Here is a 19,114-nt window from a genome sequence, read left to right on the forward strand (position 1 = left end):
CTTGTTATATGCTCTTGAAGGTTTTGCAAGCACTCTTGTCATTGAGCACCTTGGTATTGAATCCCTTCTGTACTGTAATGTGTGATCCTGTAATTACGTGAATGCTTATGCTTATAAAAGTTGCTGAAGTAAACTGCAAAACAAGAATATGATAACTTCTAATTAGTGATTGAAATTTTTAAGTACGCTAAATATCTAGATTTTTCCCTTTTTTCTAATCCTCCCATTTTTGAGACTTATTTCTATATCAATCCCAGCTGGACTCGCATTTATTCAGTCATCATCAGACAATGCTAGCAAAGAACACCTAGCTAAGTTTCTTGAATCCACGGCTCCATTTAAATCAGCATGGCTACAGAAGATCACCTGCTTAGGTTATCAAAAGGGTTACAATTTCGCTCCTAACATCTAAATTTGGATCTTAAATATTTAGGTTTTAGAGCCAAAGTCTCCTAAAGTTAATATTTTGTCTGGAGTCCAGATATTAATGAAAATATAGCTCTAAATGGAAACATAATTTTTTTATTCTAAAGAAAAAATACAGTAGAGACATCTTTGACCAAAGTAAACCATTTAATCAAATAATCTGTTCCTTAAAACTGTTCAGTATTTAACATACTGTTCAAATACTATTCAAATCCTGCTGGATCTGGCTGGACAAAGGGTCAAAAATACGCCTGCAGTACTCCGGTGTCACTCGCTCAACCCATGCCTGCTTCATTGCTTCCTGATGATCATGTACAGAAATTTGCTACAGAAGTTCACAATTCTCTAGGTTAAGGCATTTTTGTAAAAAGGTGGACACCTTGGCTTTAGAAAGTCCTGCCATGTACTTGTTCCATCCATTAACCAAACCAGCTCATTCTAATTAGCACAGCTCTTCAGCCGGATAGGCTCGAACTAATTAGTGACCACCTGTTTTGTGCACAGGGAGAAATATAATACATGGCATACAGTATATGGTCTTAATACATTTGGTTACCACTGTATAAGTGGTTACGATGCTATATTTTGAACTTCAAAAAAATTTAGCATTTTGTTTATTTTATTTAGTTATTTACATAGAATTTAGCAGGCATTAATCATAGTTATCAATACTGTACCAGTCTATTGTATGTTGAGAATTGTCTTATGAAAGGGTTACTTGTTCATTTGTTCAGAAGTGCTTAGAGTGTATAGGTTGAACCATTAAGTGTAAGCATTTATATACTAGTGCTGGTATGTTTGTGCCACACTGCAATTACACAGTTGACCCGTTAGTGCTACTAAGCTGCTAAGTCTCTTTGCCACTTTTTTTGGTGTACAAACGATGGTGAATAGATATTATTAACAGATATCAACAGATATTGAACAACAGTTAAGTTACTTTTATTAAAATTACTGCAACAGAGGAAATACATATTTCGATTAGTCTCCCCTTGGTTTGGTCCATAGTCATGCGGAATCAGAAGCCAGAAATGCGTTGCAGGAGGACCGATCAGAGTTGTGGCAGGCTGCATTGGCACAACTTGTAGTTATGTTTCTAGGAAGGTGCATGCTATTGTCCCAATGACAGAAACACACGAACAAGCCAATCTATACTTTTAATAATTCTCCACCCAAACCACCTTTTGGTCACAAAAAAAATTTAACAACTCATAAAATTTTTGTATAATGTGAATGGCTTTCGGAAAAGTCGGAAAAAATAAATGTACATTAACTCTTCAAAACTTTCAAATCAAATAACTTAAAGGAGATTGACAGATAAGTTGATCCCACAATTTGATTTAGCATTTTTTAAATAAACCTTCGATGCTATTTTGCTTTGGTCTTTACTACAGCTGAGAATGCCAGTTTTAGTTGGTTTAAGTATGTATGGCGCAAAATGACATATCAAGGGTCAACATATTTTTTGAAGTTGCTTAAGGTTTTATAAATATTAGATTCACTTTGATTAAGCGCTTACCTGTTTTCATACAGCATACTGTTAGGAATGTTTTTTCCAAATGGATGTTTTTTTTATTGTACTTTGCTTCAGTGCTGTTTCTGAGTGTGACAGAATAAATGTTTCTTCCACATGCCAATCCTGCTTTGTTTGCCTTGTGTCAATTCCATAACCAGAGCACGAGATCAATATAACTGACGTCAAACCTTTTAGGCATCTAAAATCAGCAATACACCTCAGAGATGTTAGCTATGCTCTGTTGGCAAACTAATCAAAGAGAGGGTAAGCTAAAGAATGGCCTGCACTTTCTTATTACTATTTTGGTTGTGTGTCTGTTGGGAAAAAAAATCACCTGGACTGGGGAAAAAATGTTTCCTTAAACAAAATGGGAGGCCATTTTACAAGTCAATTTACAGTGGTACGCCTAACAAAGTTTTGCCTTAAGAAATTTTATTTTGAAGGAATTTACCTCGGCATGCCAAGCATTTTCGGCATTACATATTTTTCAAACAGAGCTAAATTGGTAATATTGGGAATATTTTTCGGTGGCTGGAATGAATTAACTGCATTTACATTATTTCCTATGGGAAAATGCAGTTTGCACTACGAAATTTCGCCCTAAGAACTCGCCTCCGGAACGGATTAAATTCATATACTGAGGTACCACTGTATTAAGTATCAAAGTACTTATTTGTGTTCAGGTATTTCAAATCTTTATAATTTAAGCTCATATTGACTGACAGCTACATGCCTGTGGTAAGTAACTAGAAACCGGACAACTCGAATGAAGCCTACACTCACATCATGAACAAACATCATGGAGTGGAGTAAATGAGCTTCTTTCTTCTTTCACAGAAAACCAAATATACTATTCAATACTGAACCACTACCGCACCAGCACACTCACCAAAAAGAAAATTATTGTTTTCTCGAACCAAGCAGCTAAATCTCCACAAATCAGAGAGCCCTTAAAAAGAGCTGCGCCAGAGCGTTATTTTTCTTTCACTCTGGCCAAACTTGCAATAGGAAAAAAGAGACAGTGAAAATTGCTGTGATAATAATGGTGTATCCATGACGAAACACAAAGAAAAGATGTCAAGAGAGATCAATGACATCGTTCCCTGTGAGACAACTGGGTACAAGTTTGTTACTCAGTTTTGAGCAAACGTCCCTGTTGTGCGAGGGAAAGATCAACACTGACAAGCCACAGAGGAACACAGAGGGGCTGGGAATCTCACATCACATGAGGATTTTTTTTTACCCCTTTTCTTGTTTGTGAGAACTCCTAGAGGTCTGTGATGTTCTGAATCTGTTTTGTTAAACTGATGTAAAAATGTGTCATGAGACAGATCTAATCAAGACGCAAGCCTGGCAAACACAACTCACGAACGATGGAAATCCACCCTCAGTGATATGTATGATAATTCTTATAATTAAACAGTGTTGTTTATTGGCTTCCATTTTAACTTATTCTGTAATAAAAATTCTGAAGCGACCTATTTCGTTTTTAACTTCCTCCATTCTCACTTCAGGTACTACAGTATGTCTTTTGACAGTGGTATTTGTCACGTATAATCAGCTATTAAGTCACATTTCATACTGTATAATTTGAGAAAATTAACTGTATAGATTCCTGGTTCAATGAACTGCGACTTTGCTTACAGTACAAGGAGGGACTTAAAAAAAAGGTAGTAAGTATTTAAATGAGGATGCAGTAAGAAAGCCTAATTTTGGCACCAGGATTTCCCTACAAGCCATAAAAATAACATCACCAGTAGCTCAAATTTATAGCTAAAAAATGCAAGTTTTTTTTATCCCAACTGAAATAACCAGCTTGGATAGTGCTCATTAAAGTGTTTAGGATTAAAACGTTCACAGTTGCGTTAAAAGGACAGGAAGATTCAACATTGTTATTCGGTATTATTCGGTATTCAACATTGTTTTAAATAAAAAATTTGATACATTTTAAATCCTGAGGGACACATGGCACATAGGGAACTCAAAACCTATGTGATTTAATGTTAATGGTTTTAATGTTATGGCTGAACAGTGTATATGTAATATGTGGGGTTGGATTATTAGCTTTTAGAAATTCCTAAATAATTCCTTCTGTGAACTTTCTCCCCCCCCCCCCGACTGAACCGTACCATATGTACATACCATAGACATAGAGGATGTAGTCATCAAATGCTTCCCCCACTAAGTTGGACGCCACACATCGGTATGTCCCGTTGTAGGACTTGTTGAGGTTCTCGATGAGGAGATCAGAGCCTGTAATCACGGCGTGGGAGGGTACATCATCGTCTACTTTGAACCAGTTAATTTGATGAGGCCTGTGAACACAGCACAATGGCAATTTAGAGATGTCGGTGTCAACATTCCTGCTGAGAGAGAGGATAATGAGGAGGGCTCGTTCAACCTTAGGACTCACCACCTAAACATGTGCACATACCACTTATACAGACACACTTGCAAGAACTGTCGTCACATCACAGTAATGTCTGAATGAGATACAGCATTATATGGGACGCGTTTAACTGTGTTTGATGCATTAGCTCCATGTTTTGCAACTGGGTCCTTGGAGACATCATGTGCTCCACATTTTTTTCCTCTCTCCCTCTCTTTCTCGCTCTCTCTCTCTCTCTCTCACACACACACACACACATGTAGCTTCCAACACACCTGCACCAGTGCTCTTAATTGCTTAGTTGAGGTGTGTTGGGAGTTTGGAGGACTGCTGTCCCTGAAGACAGACTTAGGAAAACATTGTACACAATTTTCACACAAAGACTTCTGATATAATCATTATGTTTAACACTCCATTTTAGAGCAATACCAAAAAAAAGAAAAAGAAATGAAGAACAAGAAAGAAAAATAAAACAATTTCACTAGTCTTAAATAATCCTTTATTGGGGAATTGAAACTCACTGAGGTTTGCCTTTTGCCATGCAGCTTAGCTCCAGGTTTTCCCCTTCTCTTGTCAGGCCTTCTGGAAACTCCACCACAATCTTTACCTCTGGTTTATCTAAAAAAACACTTTAATATGTTACACTTTTATGCATCAGGTCAAACACAGGAAAGAGTTGAGATCACTCAGGTATCTTTGAATCCCCTCCACAACTACCTTCTTTCTATAACAAGCTAAAAGCATGCTCAGGTTTGACGCATTCAATTCATTTAACCTTCTTATCTGGTGCGCTAAAAACTAGACACTGTCACAAGCAGCTTTATAAAAATCCAGATGTATGCTGCTAGACTAAAATTGAAAAAAATATATATTCATCGTAATATTTCACACAACCACCCTCACAGATACAGTATATTACACACATTAATATATTATTACTGTATATATACTTTTTTAAGCAGTCATGATGCGTAAATTAAAGTGTAAACTTGGATGAAGGCTCTAGACCCCATGGTAGTTAAATAAGGAGTTCATGTCATGGGCTGAATAGCAGAAGAGGATCTAAGAGTGCTACAGGGTGTGCAGATATAAACGAATTAAAAAATATATGATAGTGTTAGGTTATGAAGGGTCTTAAAGGTGAAAAGCAGAATCTTAAAATCAATATGGTATTTAAGAGAGAAACCATGAAGCTGCCGCAGAACAGGGGTGATATGTTCTGTAATGATATGAGGAGCAGCATTCTGGACCAACTCAAGTTTATGGCGAGACTTCTAAGAGAGACCAAAGAGGGTAGAATTACGATGATCAATATGGGGTGTAATTAGAATGTGGACAAGTACAGTGTTGCTTTTCGGCAAAAGTGACAGGTGAAGGTAATTAAAGTTATACAGATGGAAGAATTCAGACTGAGTAATGTTGTTCATGTGCAAGGCACAAGATGTGCTGCCCAAGATAACATCCAGACCCTTAACCTGAGGGGAAGAAGGAACTATGAAATTAACAATCGTCAGAGGAGAATAAACAAATGTCATCAGTAATGATGTAATACCAACAAGGAGGACCTGTTTTAGAGGTATAGGGAAAAAACAATAAATCAAAAGCGGGCCCAGGACAGAGTCTTGGAGACACTGCTGGCGAATGGGAGAGACTTTTTAAGTTGGACAAAATGAGTGCGCTCAGAGAGATATAATCCAAACCAAGCAAGAGCCATTTCAGTGATTTCAATAGAAACTAATTTTTGTAGAAGGATGCACTTAAATCTAGAAGGATGAGCATAGCTAAGAGCCCAGAATCAGCTGCCTTCAAGAAGGTCATTGGTGACCTATCCCAGTACTGTGACAAGGCCAAAAGCAGACTGGAATTTAAACTGAAATGTATAATTATTAACTTTAATCAGACCTTTTATTTTCATATATCAGCATACCTGTTAAACTGCTTTGCACTGTATATGCCTGTTACATAAAAGCCAGACCTCGGTATTGCAGTACATGATTTTTATAGCAAATCTTTATCTCTTGGGTAAAAGATACACAAGCAGAGGGCACCGACTTGTGTTCGAACTGCTCTATTCAGTGGTAGCATACTGTAAAAAACGTTTTTCATCTTCCTCCTGTTTTATCTGTGTTTGTCAAAATGTCAATCTTTTTACAGTCAAGCAGATCCCGTCCTGTCTTTTCTTCACAAAGGTCAGCTCGTGCCGTCAGCCTTCTGAATAAATTAATATTCTACAAAGATTACAAAAGGTTAGGTCAGCCTTTCCGGGACTTTCCACAGCCCGCAATAACACGCACTGATCACCCTCAATTACTGTGCTATTTAGAGCCAAGCTTTATCAAACGAAGGCATAACAAGACAAAGCCTGTTTTAATTAAAGCAAATCCCATAGCTCTGTCCAGGTTAATAACTTATAACCAAAAAAATATATTTTATTTTGTTCCTTGAGTTACCTTTATAAAGAATTATTTTAATAAGTTATTGATTAATTCATTACTTTTGTACTTTTGATCTTCTGTAGCATTTCAGTGTTCACGATTTTCATTTATAGCCATCCAAGTAGTGAATAAAGCACTTATTTAACAACATGAGCAACGTGTTTAGTACCCGCATTCATACTTTATCCTGCATATACTCATATGTTATCTGCTTATTAAAATCCTGTTTTATTTTATACACAGCCCTAAATTACAGCTTTAGAATTGGGAAACTCTGGGCACATGTGGGGCACATTTTGATTGGATGCTATGAGCAATTTAAGAATGATAATAATTTATTAAATTGACACATGCATTGTAAGGAAACTGGAGTGGCTAGGAGAAACCCACCAAGTACAGGAAGAACAGACTGGAGGTGAGATTCAAACCTTACCATTGAGAGCCCATGGCAACAGTTCTAACCACTAAGTCATTGTACTGCCCTGTACAATGTTATACTGTATAAAATGTAGCTATACTGTACATTTATTGCAAAAGGTTTGTGATATGAGAAATGTTGAGAAATCATATGAGAAATGTTCTCATATAATTAAAAAAACCCTGTGCTCCCTTCACATTAGACAAAAAGGAAAGCAAGTAACTACTGTATAAATAAGTTAGAATAACAAAGTATATAAACTGCTACTTATGCAATGGCAAATGAATGACTTTATTCTGTATATGTGATCATTCTGTGATTGCTGTGCCATGGAAGGGAGAAGAAGTAATTATCTGCTCATATGTTTAGCACATCATAAAGAACTTCTGCATGAAAAAAAAAGACTATTAAAAACAGACCCTGCTGTGTTGCATGCTTGAGCAATGACTCACATTGCACTTCCAGGTATTTCTGGGCTTGGAAGTCCTTCACAGCTGGATGGTCAATGATGCAGATGACGGCCACTCCATCGTCCTCCTTGGAGACGGTGAGCCTGAGTCGGCTAGTAACGGTGAACAGCCTGTCATACGTCTCCTCCACTGTTTCCTCACCTGGGAGGAAAAACACAAGAGTGACAAGGCAGTCATAATGAGAGCTCTCTCTCTGTCTCGCGCTCGCTCGGTGTTTCTCTGAATGGCTCCTAATAACTCCCAGTCCCAGATGAAGGCCTTTGAGAAATGATCCATCACCTCCAGACAAATCTTACATTCATTTAAAGTGGCAGACACGTTTCCCTGCTGTCATGCTCAGTATACTGACTGTGACATCCGTGCGTCGCTACATCATATCAACGCATTTTTTTACTCGCACCATGTATGTACGTTTTTGCTCTGAGACATTTTAATGAGTTCTTGTTCGATGCAATTCACATTGACTAAATTACATTTAAATTCATCGACATGCAAAAACACAAATAAATAAATAAAAACATGCTGTCATTAAGCCAAAGAGAGGAGAGCCTCCAGGACAGTTGGAGCACATCAAGTCACACACTGGCAATGCTGCCTTCTTTCCAAGACAATCTGGAAGCTCCAAGGGCACAGAACTAATTGCAGTGCTGATGATGATAGTTTACTTGGAACTAATGAAGTGGGGAAATAATTATAGCTCAGCACTGACCTACAATGCTCTTTTCCTGAAGACATGCAATGTATAACAAACTAATTTAAGAAGAAAAAAAAAAAGATGGACATGAAGGACACATTTACATGTATATAGCCTCCAGTAACAGGATTGATTTGAATAGGCCATCCTTATTGGTCGGAAGGTGTTGATTAATTTATAAAATAAGTTTAGCAATAAATGATTTTATATAATATTTCTGTTAATAAAAAAATCCACAATAATATAAATAACTGGGCAAATATTTTGTTTTAGCAACAACAAAAATAGGTTTCAAAGAAGGCACAGGGATAGAGGGCCGTGCGTTGCCATGCCAACATACAGATTGATCGACAGCCTGTAGTAAGCATAGTTATGGGTTCAGTGTTATGGTCTATTGGTAGAGTTTATGTAGCATACACAGACAAGTGGAATGACACAAACAGTTACACTAAATATCTACATTTCTAAAACGCTGCCTGTCTACTCTAGTTAGTGGATCTGAACTAACTGTTTTTTAATTGTTATACAAATGAAATGCTTATATAAAATTGGTCAATCTAATCAATTAAGATTTTATATGAGTAATTTACATAGGTGCTTGTATAATAGAGGGTCAAATAAAAAACATGTCTTTCCTCTATATGGTTATGTTTTCTGCAAGAATCTTCAGGTTTACCATTTTGGTGGATTCTGAGTAACCTGACTGATATTATACTGTGTTAGTAACACCAAGAGCCCAAGAGAGAAAGAGAGAGAACAAAGAACAAATTTGTTTTTTGGACATAAAATATTAAACGGAATTTTAAGCAGATAAACACTAGTTAGGGTTGGTGGATTTTTGTGGAATAAGAGGAATAAAACTTTAATGTATTCACTTATTGGAAATTCATGCTTCTGGAGGCATCCATTATCTGTAGCACTTATCCTGTGTAGGGTCGCAGGAGGCCTGGAGCCTATCCCAGGGAACTTAGGGCACAAGGCAGGGTTCCCAATCACTATGAGAAATTTCGAAACCCCAGTCAACCTAGACTTTGGACTGTGGGATAAAATGGATTTACCACACATGGGGAAAACATGCAAACTTCATGCACACAGAACTGGAGGCAAGATTCAAACCACCAACCCTAAGAAGTCTGGGGCTACAGTGATAACCAAAAAGCTACCATATGAATTTTTTTTTAGAATTACAGTAAGCAATAGAGATGGTGGGCTTTTGTGCTGAATACCAGCATGGCTGTGATGTGGCTGTAGACACAAGAATACATTCAGCACAACAGTATTCTCATGTTTTCTCTCATTTTGGCTATGCACAATAAGCCTATGACCCAGACTGTTCGGAGGCCATTCGGAACGACTTAAAAGCATTTACTAAGGAGACAAAATGTTGTTGAAGGTGACTTACAGTATTATCAGATGTGTTTTCTTGCTGAAACTGTTTCTGTAACTGGTTTTAAAAGAAGAATTTGGCAGGCAGCTGCTCTCTCCTCTTTTGTGGACTGTACCAACTCACTTTTATCCAGTTAATTGTAATTAAGTAATTAAGTTGTGACAGTAATTTACCTATGTTAGAACACCTGTGACGTTAAGTGATACATATACACTGTAGTTAAACATTCCAGTGGTGTTATGCTCTATATCACCACTTGTGAATTCCTCTCGTCCAATTACATTACTTGGTCGCAATTAACTGTTAAAACAACAAATGTATAACAAATACTGTGGCATAGTGATTAGCCTTGTCACCTTAAACCTCTAGAGTCTGGGTTTGATTCCCTCCACGGGGTCTGTCTGCATGGAGTTTGCATATTCTTCCAGTACTCGATAGGTTTCCTGTGGGTACTCCAGTTTCCTCAGACAATTTAAAGACATGCAGATTAGGCTAATTGGCATTCCCAAATTGGATGTAGTGAGTGAATAAATGTGTAAATATACACAGGTGCATGTGTATATATACAGTATGTGTATATATATATATATATATATATATATATATATACTGACTGTACAACAGTCGTAAAATGGGAATAAATACAATGGTAATCACCATTCTCCTCCCCCGTCCCTAATTGAACTATAGGGTTCCTAGATGGATGGATAAAAAATGAAAAAGAATCTTATAATTATATTAAAGACTAAAAATGATTGATCAATGATGAATGTGGTTGATAAATAACTTGTTGGCTACTGTACTACATAAACTACACTGTAGGGCCAAATGTACAATACATAGACACCAGACCATTACCCTAACATGGCTATAAATATGCAGTTGGTCCCCCATTAGCTCCTATAACAGCTTCCCCTAAGGTGCAGTCAGGGTTCGATGTGATCAGATGTAGACTACTTGAGTTATTTCCAAACTGATCTTAAATAATGTCATCCAGGAGCTCAGTTTGCTCACAGGGCCATTATCATGCTGAAACTTGTTTGAAACCGTTAATAACCATAAAGGAAAGTTTTTCTATACATCATGGAAATAGTTTGTAGATTTGCAGCAGGTTGATGGTCTGATTGACCAGAAACAATGGTAAAGCAGATACTTATATACATTTTTAAATACAATATTAAGAAACAGTTGGCAAAAAAAGCAACTATACGTTAACAGCTATCTACTAGCTGTTTAGAACGTGCAGAAACAATATATTTACACTTACATTTATCCCAGTATAGCCTGGCTGACGAGCACTAGTGATTAAACTGGCTTTCATTCCCAGTTTTGACTCTTGACTTGCTCATCCTGTATGACTCATTGCTTAAATTCGGGGCTCAGACTGATTCATTTATTTGCTCAGCAAAGCGTGTGGTAGCATGAAAGCATTCGCTTGTCACCAGGTAGTCTGAGTTACTTGCCACTCCCCCTCCCCCCATGTCTTAATGGAGAAAGGCATTCATGAGCAGATTATGCAGCCTGCAGACTCTCTTTATCACACAACCTCAACCGGTGTCAGCTAATAGGCGGGTAGAGCCGGCTGAGTGGGAGAGGAACAGCTGGAGTTTGTTCAAAGCCACTTATTTAAGCTGAGCCAAAAAAAAAAAAACTCCCACTGAAAAACATGTCTCAGACTATTCTTTTCTGCACTTTGAAGCGAGCGTGGCCACCTCGTCGAAATCTCGTTAAGAAGAAATTCCGAATCGTCATGGGATTACCGGAATGGGAAACGTGTGCGGCGAAGATGGATTACATATCTCGGAATCGGCACATCGGAAAAAATTGCTATTGATGGTGTTTGAATCTGACCTTGTAGGATCTGATCTCCTTTCATCCACACAATGCTGGAGGCGGGCTTGCTGCCCATGGCCGTGCAGGTTATCTCAGTCTCATTCCCTTCGCTCACCACATCCTCACGTGATTCGATGATTAGGTTGCCTGGTGGAACTGGAGGAGCATAAACAGCAGCAGGATTAGATATGGGCTTTGAGTCCCCCTGCGGCTGGATCTCTGTCTGGATCTAAAGTCTGCTGCACAACATTCTCTTTCCCTGAGATCTGAGAGGTTAAAAAACAACACATTATCAGAAGCACAATAGAAATATACAAACCTGGAAGACGGCATGGTGAAATATAGTGCTTGGATGTGTTTACCTTAAATTTAAGCACTCTGTCATAAAACCGTCTACTGCCAGAGAGCAGATCAGTGCTCTAAAGCTTTTTTACACCGGAGGATCTGTGGCGGCAGTAATTACTTTAGGACCCTGATGTATCTGTTTTTCAGGTTTCCGGTCGCTCTGTGTTTACACACAAAACGTCAGTCTGGTATATGTCAAGCTGTGCATTGCTACAACACTGTATTTTAGTTTTTCCTAATCATAACCCTAACCTGACACGTCTGCCACTATCATTGGCCTCCCTGATTTTCATGCTGTGTGCTAGTGACATGTGCAGTCATGTTCCCAGTGAAACGCCCAGTGAGAGATCCCTCTTGATAAGGCTTTGATTTCTACAGAGCTTTTTTATTTTAATACCGGGTTTGGAGATGTGGTTCGGCGTTCATGCTGTGAATGTGTACAGCCTTGCATAATTTTAGGAAATGAAACAAGTGTCTTTGGAGCATGCTCACATACATTCATCTCCCCAGGAAGTCCAAATATAGTCTGTAATAAAAACTCTATAATTCAGTATTATTAAATGTGAAAAGCTCTGAAAAAAGCCTGAATCATTCAATGGGGCTTTTCAGAATCGAAGAAACATTCAGTCAATATGGCTGCCAAAAGCAGACCTCCAATATCAATAGCAAAACATCTGTTCCTCTTTTCTTCACCCTTGTTATTGGAAATGGCATGAAGGTAATTGGTTGATATTGTGTTATGGCGGGATTCAATTAGACGGGTTCAATTGACTGAATGGATCAATGAGAGGAATCTATAATCGCGATTTTTAACATTCACAAAGGCGCTTCGACGTACCCAGGACAGTGATGTCAGCGTAGGCCTCCTGCGGGGGATCTGTATAGAGCTGGCACACGTATCTTCCCTCGTCCATGAGCGTCACGTTGGACAGTGACACGCGGAGCTCGTTGTCAGAGAAGTTAACCAGCTGAAAGCGGCTGTCCTTAAGAGCTGCAAAGAAACAAACAGCATTAACTTGGCAGTCGTGACAAAGAGGTATGAGCTCAGGGAAAATGTGGATCCTAATCGCACATTCCGCATTTAGATCTTCTTCTTCAAAACTAGTCCGAAGACTCTCTATTACCAGAGGCACATAACAGGAACTCGGACACGTCTATTGAGTAAATGATCATTGGGTAAATTCAGTATATGTGCAGAAACATGAATGGACACAAGAACAAAAGCACGACACAGAATCCATTCTGTAATGTAAGTACATACAGTGGATGATGATTTGGCATTCACTGACAAAAATGAGTGTGCACTTTTGAACATGGAAGCAGCTCAGGTTCACAGGAAGGCAAGAGCAAGACAGAGAGAGAGAGAGAGAGAGAGAGAAAGAAAGAGAGAGACTGAGAGTAGAAAGAGATGGGAGAGATTGGCTACAGCATAAACTAATGAGATGTATTTGCACAAAGACATAACCCATAAGAGCTGGCAAAACATTCTCCTTTCCTATGACACTTGCCTGGTTAGTACTCTCAGTTTGGTTGCTATCTCGCACTACCAAGAAAGAAACTGTGCTGTATTACTACTCACATAATTCAATTTCATGCTACAGTTCGTCTTGACAGGGTTTCTAATATTCATGTGTTCTCATAATCTGTGCATTTTTGCAGCTAAAGCGGGGCACATACCCATGACCAGCCATCACTAACACAAAAGAAAGTCCCCTAGAATACAGTAATGCTGTTTATACAATCATTCGATGGTCATTTAGCTAACCGTGGGAGTTTTGCCCTTGAGCCCCCCTTTTATGTTTGTAATCAAAAGGCGTTCTGATAATTTTCCCGTGTGGTAGCTGCTGCACTGTGAGAAGTGAATAACTTCAAATAAGCAAAGAGATGTAATTGGACAGGCCATTAGTGAATCCCAGACCAGACCTATTTCACTGTCATGAACTGATATTTAAACTGGTGTGTAAAGAAAGAAAGAGAGAGAGATTTTTTTTTCTTCTTCCATTCATTTAGACCATTGCTAACAGGAGACACCTGCGAGGTGGTGTAACCCATTTCTAGTGGAATGTCAGCACATGCCCAGCCTAGCTGATCGACTTATTCATGAGGAAAAGTGTAAAGTCGTGATGCATTAGGTCTCATTCAAAACCCAAACTGTAATTATGAAGTAGATTTATTTGCCTTTTATTGTCCACTGTTAAAAGGCACAAGGACAGGCTAGAGTGGTTAAATGGAGTACTGTAAAAGGGACCTAATATGCTAAATACACTTTTTTAGCAAAAAAAATAAATAAATAATTCAGACTCTGAGATTGTTCTCCAGTGTCTATATACAGTACAAGAAATATGTTTGTATTAGCCAGGGCTTAAACAAACCGAATTAGATTTTTCCCTATTGTGACCTCATACACAGTACATGTTGGAGTCCCTGCATGCACATTCACCTTATACATTTTGTGATTGTTACCATACCTTACTGTTTCGCCTCTTTCCATCAAGCTACACATGGCCTCAAATGCTAGCTATCCTGACCCCTTCTGCCCTCTGGACACCTCCTCGTGTCTGCTTCTGGTTGGAATTCTTGTTTCATGGAGGCCTCTGGCTGCTGCTGTGGATGGCCCCAATATGATCTGCTTAGAGATGAGTCTGGTTACCAAGGATGGTTCCGCCTGATGGACATGAAGGTGACCTCGGACTTTGCTAATGCAGGGAGTTTTTTTTTTTAATGGCTTGTGACTGCAGTCACTCAATTGCTTAGAACCGAAACTCTAATCTAAGTGCCCAACAATGAAAGTGGCCTTTATATTAACTTGAAAACCTTTCTTGTTATACTGAATTGAAATGAATTGAATAAAAGATACCATTCCTGTTCAGCTCAGTTGCTCTTTAGTGGCATTGATCAGCAGTACCTCATAGAATAGAATAGAATAGAATAGAATAGAATAGAATAGAATAGAAGAAGAAATTTTAAAGCATGAGCAAAACACATTTTCATTTTTCTTGGGTTTTGTCCCTTTATACTTGGGTTTGCCAAATCGGATTTGCAAGATCTGGCACAGATTTACCGTAGCATGCCCTTCAGGTCGCAACCCACCTAATTTCTCCAAGTTTTTGATTAGCGCTCACACTCATTGAACATTTTGTTTAATGTGGGTGTACAGTACACTTAAACATTTTGGGTTTGAAACCTTGGTCAAAGGCCAGACAGTGGCGAGGTTCAAGCCCCAACTCTCCAATCAACAACCCAGGGCCACAACCATCTCAATCCAAAGGTGTATTATTTGAGGGTATTTCAGGTACAGCATTATCAGAGCCACTTTGGGAAAGTTTTAAGACTTGTTTTAATTTGCTGAAGAACTAGTAAAATATGGGACCTTTAAATGTTGGAAGGCACCATTATCCATACTTCCACAGTGTAGAGTTAGCAGCCACACCGTATTGTCAGTGACCAAGCCTGTGCAGGTATACCATGGTAGTTACACCCCTGTTTATTATACTGTCTCCCACTTAGTGTTTCCAAGGACAAACAACATGGTGTAGTTTTGCCCCAAACAAAATTTGAGTGAACCCACACCAGGCCCCTCTCGTTTTCACTCTTTGGTTGTAATCTGCTTTGATTACAACTCCTCTTATTTGATGATCAGTTTTGACGAGGTAAATTTGCATAGCTTTTTGTGATTTGTGGAAAATCTTATTATGTTTTGTTTAATCATTTTTGCTATAAGCCTAGTTGGAGAACTACAGTATTAGAATCCATCAACAACTGCCACGCCCCCTCTCAGCCACGCCCCTCTCAGCCCCGCCCCCTCTCAGCGCCGCCCCCTCTCAGTCAAGGTGAATAAACTTATGTTTACTAATTACAGTACACACATTATTTGCCCTTAATCTCCTTCATGTCTTATAAAGAAATGTCCTGCAGTTTGTAAATCACTGTGTTACAGGATTGTATAGCTTTTTTTTTTTAATTATATAAAAAGAACATGAAGACTGAATTGTAGTAGAGAAGTCGGAGCAGTCAGATTGCGAAATGTTTGCTTTGGAGCCTTTATTACTAAGCCCATTTTGTCTGTAGTGATCTGCCAGCTGTAATTACAAAACCGCTCAACTAAAAATTTGACATGAGACAGCTGGGCAGTGAATTAGCATTATGCTTGTCTTTATTTTCTTTTCCTGTGTTGGTGTAAAATGAGGATCATGGCATACAGGCACTTTGCTGTGCGTCTACAGGTTAAATGTCTTTGTAGTCTGTGATTTTACATGAAGTGCACAGTGTATAAAAAGCCTGTTGTGATTGCGTTTTTTTTTTTTTTTCATAGAGTTTGCATTTCACTTACATGCATAAGTAAAAAAAAAAATAGAGTGGAAAATACACATGGCACATGCACATGCTTGAATTTAATGACGTACTTAAATGCCGAGGATTGAAACGCTTGACTTGAATGATGTCTTGACTCAAAGTGTGTATTGCAAATTGTTCTTTAGTGTTACCATTTTTGCAAAGAAATATGTTGCAGTATTGTTAGAGCATACACTGTTCTCCGTAAACTTGACAGATTGAATGTTCTTTGAAGCAAGCGTTCCTAGAGCTGTAGCATTCTGTTAACCTAAAGTTGTCAGCAGGGGGTGGGTTGAAACTGTGAATTGTTCATCGTTTTTCACAAACATTGAAAGAGCACAGCCAGTAAACATTAGACGGAATAATACATTACAGCAATAAAGTGACTGCAGACTGATTGAAGACCCACATCTAGACTCTTAATGTCAAGCGTTTGTGAGATGTGACTGTCAGTAACCTCCTCAATCTCCTCCTCCCTTTTTCTCTAAGTATTCTGACACTTACTGTATGCTTTTTGTCATTTAAGATACCTTCGGTGGATATGACCACGGTAAAGTTACACATGCCTTTTTACTTGGTGCTTGTTGTTATGTTCTGGGATGTGCTGTAATATGACTTGTGATACAGTGTGAGAATGCTGTCGCACTGTTAGTCGCTCCGTTTTAGTCCTTGCAGGCATGTTGTACCAGGTTCGTTTGTGCTGCTGTGCTGTTTTTCTGGTGACATGCTCTGATGATTCTTCTCTGATCAATTATGGTGTGCTGATGAGCAGAGCACTTATTGGACCTGTAAAGATGATTTACAGGATTAAAGAGAACGGCACTCGTGTCCACAGCTCAGTCTCTTCTTTGCGTCACTGCCATTGCTTGTAGTTGTATGTTTTGTTTTGTATTTTTTTTCTTTTTATCTTAGCTGTGAGATTAGAGTGTTTAGTTCTTTTTAAATTAAAATAATTTGTAATATAGGCATAATATTTAACCACTGACAAGTGAAGTGAAAAACATTGACCATTCTGTTACTCCTTGGTTTCTCATTACATCTGTCAGGGGGTGGAATAGACTATATTAGGCAGCAAGTGAGTACTCAGCTCTTAAAAAACTTAAACAAAAAAAATTGGTAAATGTAGTAAAGTGGAAATATGCAAAATTCCAACCTAAACGTTCTTTACTTTTTTTTATTGGATTAAATAAGTTTTTAATCATTAGTATACTACATAATATCACAATACATAATGTGTTTAGTTTTATGGTGTAGTATTCAATATAGAGTAAAATACAGTACAGAAATCATCACAGAATGCAAATCAGTTAAGCTCAGTGTTGAGTACGTCCCCCCTGTGCCATCTGTGAAGCTCTGTATAACAGGGGGTGCTGCATTAGCTTTCCTGGTCCCTGGTCCCCATGGGCATAAACGAACCTTGGGCAGCCACAATCTTTTCATCAGTCAACTGGTACTGTATGTAATTGATAATCAGTAGCAGTGTGTTAGCGTTATACTGTATGTTATAGCTGATTGTATAAATCAAACATATACTGTATAGGCAGCACAGTGGTGTAGTGGTTACACCTTGTAGCATGGTGGCCTCACACCTCGCACCTTGCATGTTTGCATGTTCTCCCCATGCTTACCTCCCACAGTCCACAGGCATGCAGGTACTGTAAGACTAACTGGCGTTCCCAAATTCCCAGTAATGTGTGTGTGTGCATGTGTGTGTGTGTGATATGGGTTGGGGTGTCCGCGTTGTTCGCATGCATGTGTGCCCAGCAACAGACTGGCACCACGTCCACACTATGGACCACCAAGCAACAGACCAGTTATTTTTTTTCTTTAGCCCAGGTAAGACACTTCTGACAAGAGGAATACAACATTTAAAGCCCATGTCCATCTGTCTGTGTGTGGTGGCTCTTGATACACTGACTTCAGCCTCAGTCCAGTCCTTGTGAAAGTCCCCAAGATTTTAAATGGCCTTTTCCTGACAATCCTCTCCAGGCTTTCTACTGAACCAGACTGAGAGACTATTTAAAGGCTCAGGAACCCTTTGCAGGTGTTATGGCTTAATTAGCTGATTAGAGTGAGACACTTTGAGCCTAGAATATTGAACCTTTTTACAATATTCTAATTTTCTGAGATTGTGGATTTAAGGTTTTCATGAGCTGTAAGCCATAATCATCTCAATTATGACAAATCACAACTTGAACTATTTTGCTTTGCATGTAATGAGTCAAATATATTAGTTTCACCTTTTAAGCTGCATTACTGAAATAAACTGAGAGAGAGAGAGAGAGAGAGAGAGATGTGCAGCCACATGCACAAACACACAAGAGATGCATTAATTAAATGTAAGAATTTCCAAGAGCAAGTGATTAACCCTACCTTAACGACCAAATGTACTGTACTTAGATACATCTCTGGATCATTGATGCCATTTGATAGCCTAGTACTGTATGTATGAAAATGCTCTCTCCTTCAGTATTAAACATTGCTTTGAATAGGTCATTTAATTTCATTTGATTTAATTAATTGAAGTCAATTTACTTATGATACAACTTAACCAAACGTTTAAGTTATCATCGATCATGGTCATTCATACTTTTTTTAAACTACATTTCAACTGCAAAGTTCAGCAATTCAGCACTATCCTTCCAGGTTTTAATAATGCGTTGAACAATTCTTAAACCAATTTTAATAGTTTCAGCAATCTCCTTGAATGCTTTGATGCAGGCCAATAATTTGACCCTTTTGAAATACAGGAACTATCAAGGTTGTTTACGAAACGAGAATGCTTTAAGTATTTGCAATTTAAATTTGAACTGTGATTTTTCTCATGCCAGGCAGTGTACAGTATAATAAATAACACAAACAATAGAAT

The 19,114-nt window shown here is 38.4% G+C and overlaps 1 protein-coding gene across 3 annotated transcripts in view; it reads right to left on the minus strand.

The window, feature by feature from the left end:
* Positions 1-19,114, minus strand: part of cadm1b (cell adhesion molecule 1b) — a 195,247-nt gene that overhangs the window by 47,328 nt on the left and 128,805 nt on the right. For all 3 annotated transcript variants that reach the window (XM_053507961.1, XM_053507962.1, XM_053507960.1), the window contains 5 exons: positions 12,752-12,904; positions 11,587-11,724; positions 7,637-7,795; positions 4,853-4,949; positions 4,085-4,257 (listed from right to left, as the gene is read on the minus strand). In XM_053507961.1, coding sequence (XP_053363936.1) covers positions 4,085-4,257; positions 4,853-4,949; positions 7,637-7,795; positions 11,587-11,724; positions 12,752-12,904 — 720 coding nt within the window. The remainder of the gene's footprint in view (positions 1-4,084; positions 4,258-4,852; positions 4,950-7,636; positions 7,796-11,586; positions 11,725-12,751; positions 12,905-19,114) is intronic.

This window comes from Clarias gariepinus, chromosome 11, assembly GCF_024256425.1.
Source record: "Clarias gariepinus isolate MV-2021 ecotype Netherlands chromosome 11, CGAR_prim_01v2, whole genome shotgun sequence".
Lineage (NCBI taxonomy): Eukaryota > Metazoa > Chordata > Actinopteri > Siluriformes > Clariidae > Clarias > Clarias gariepinus.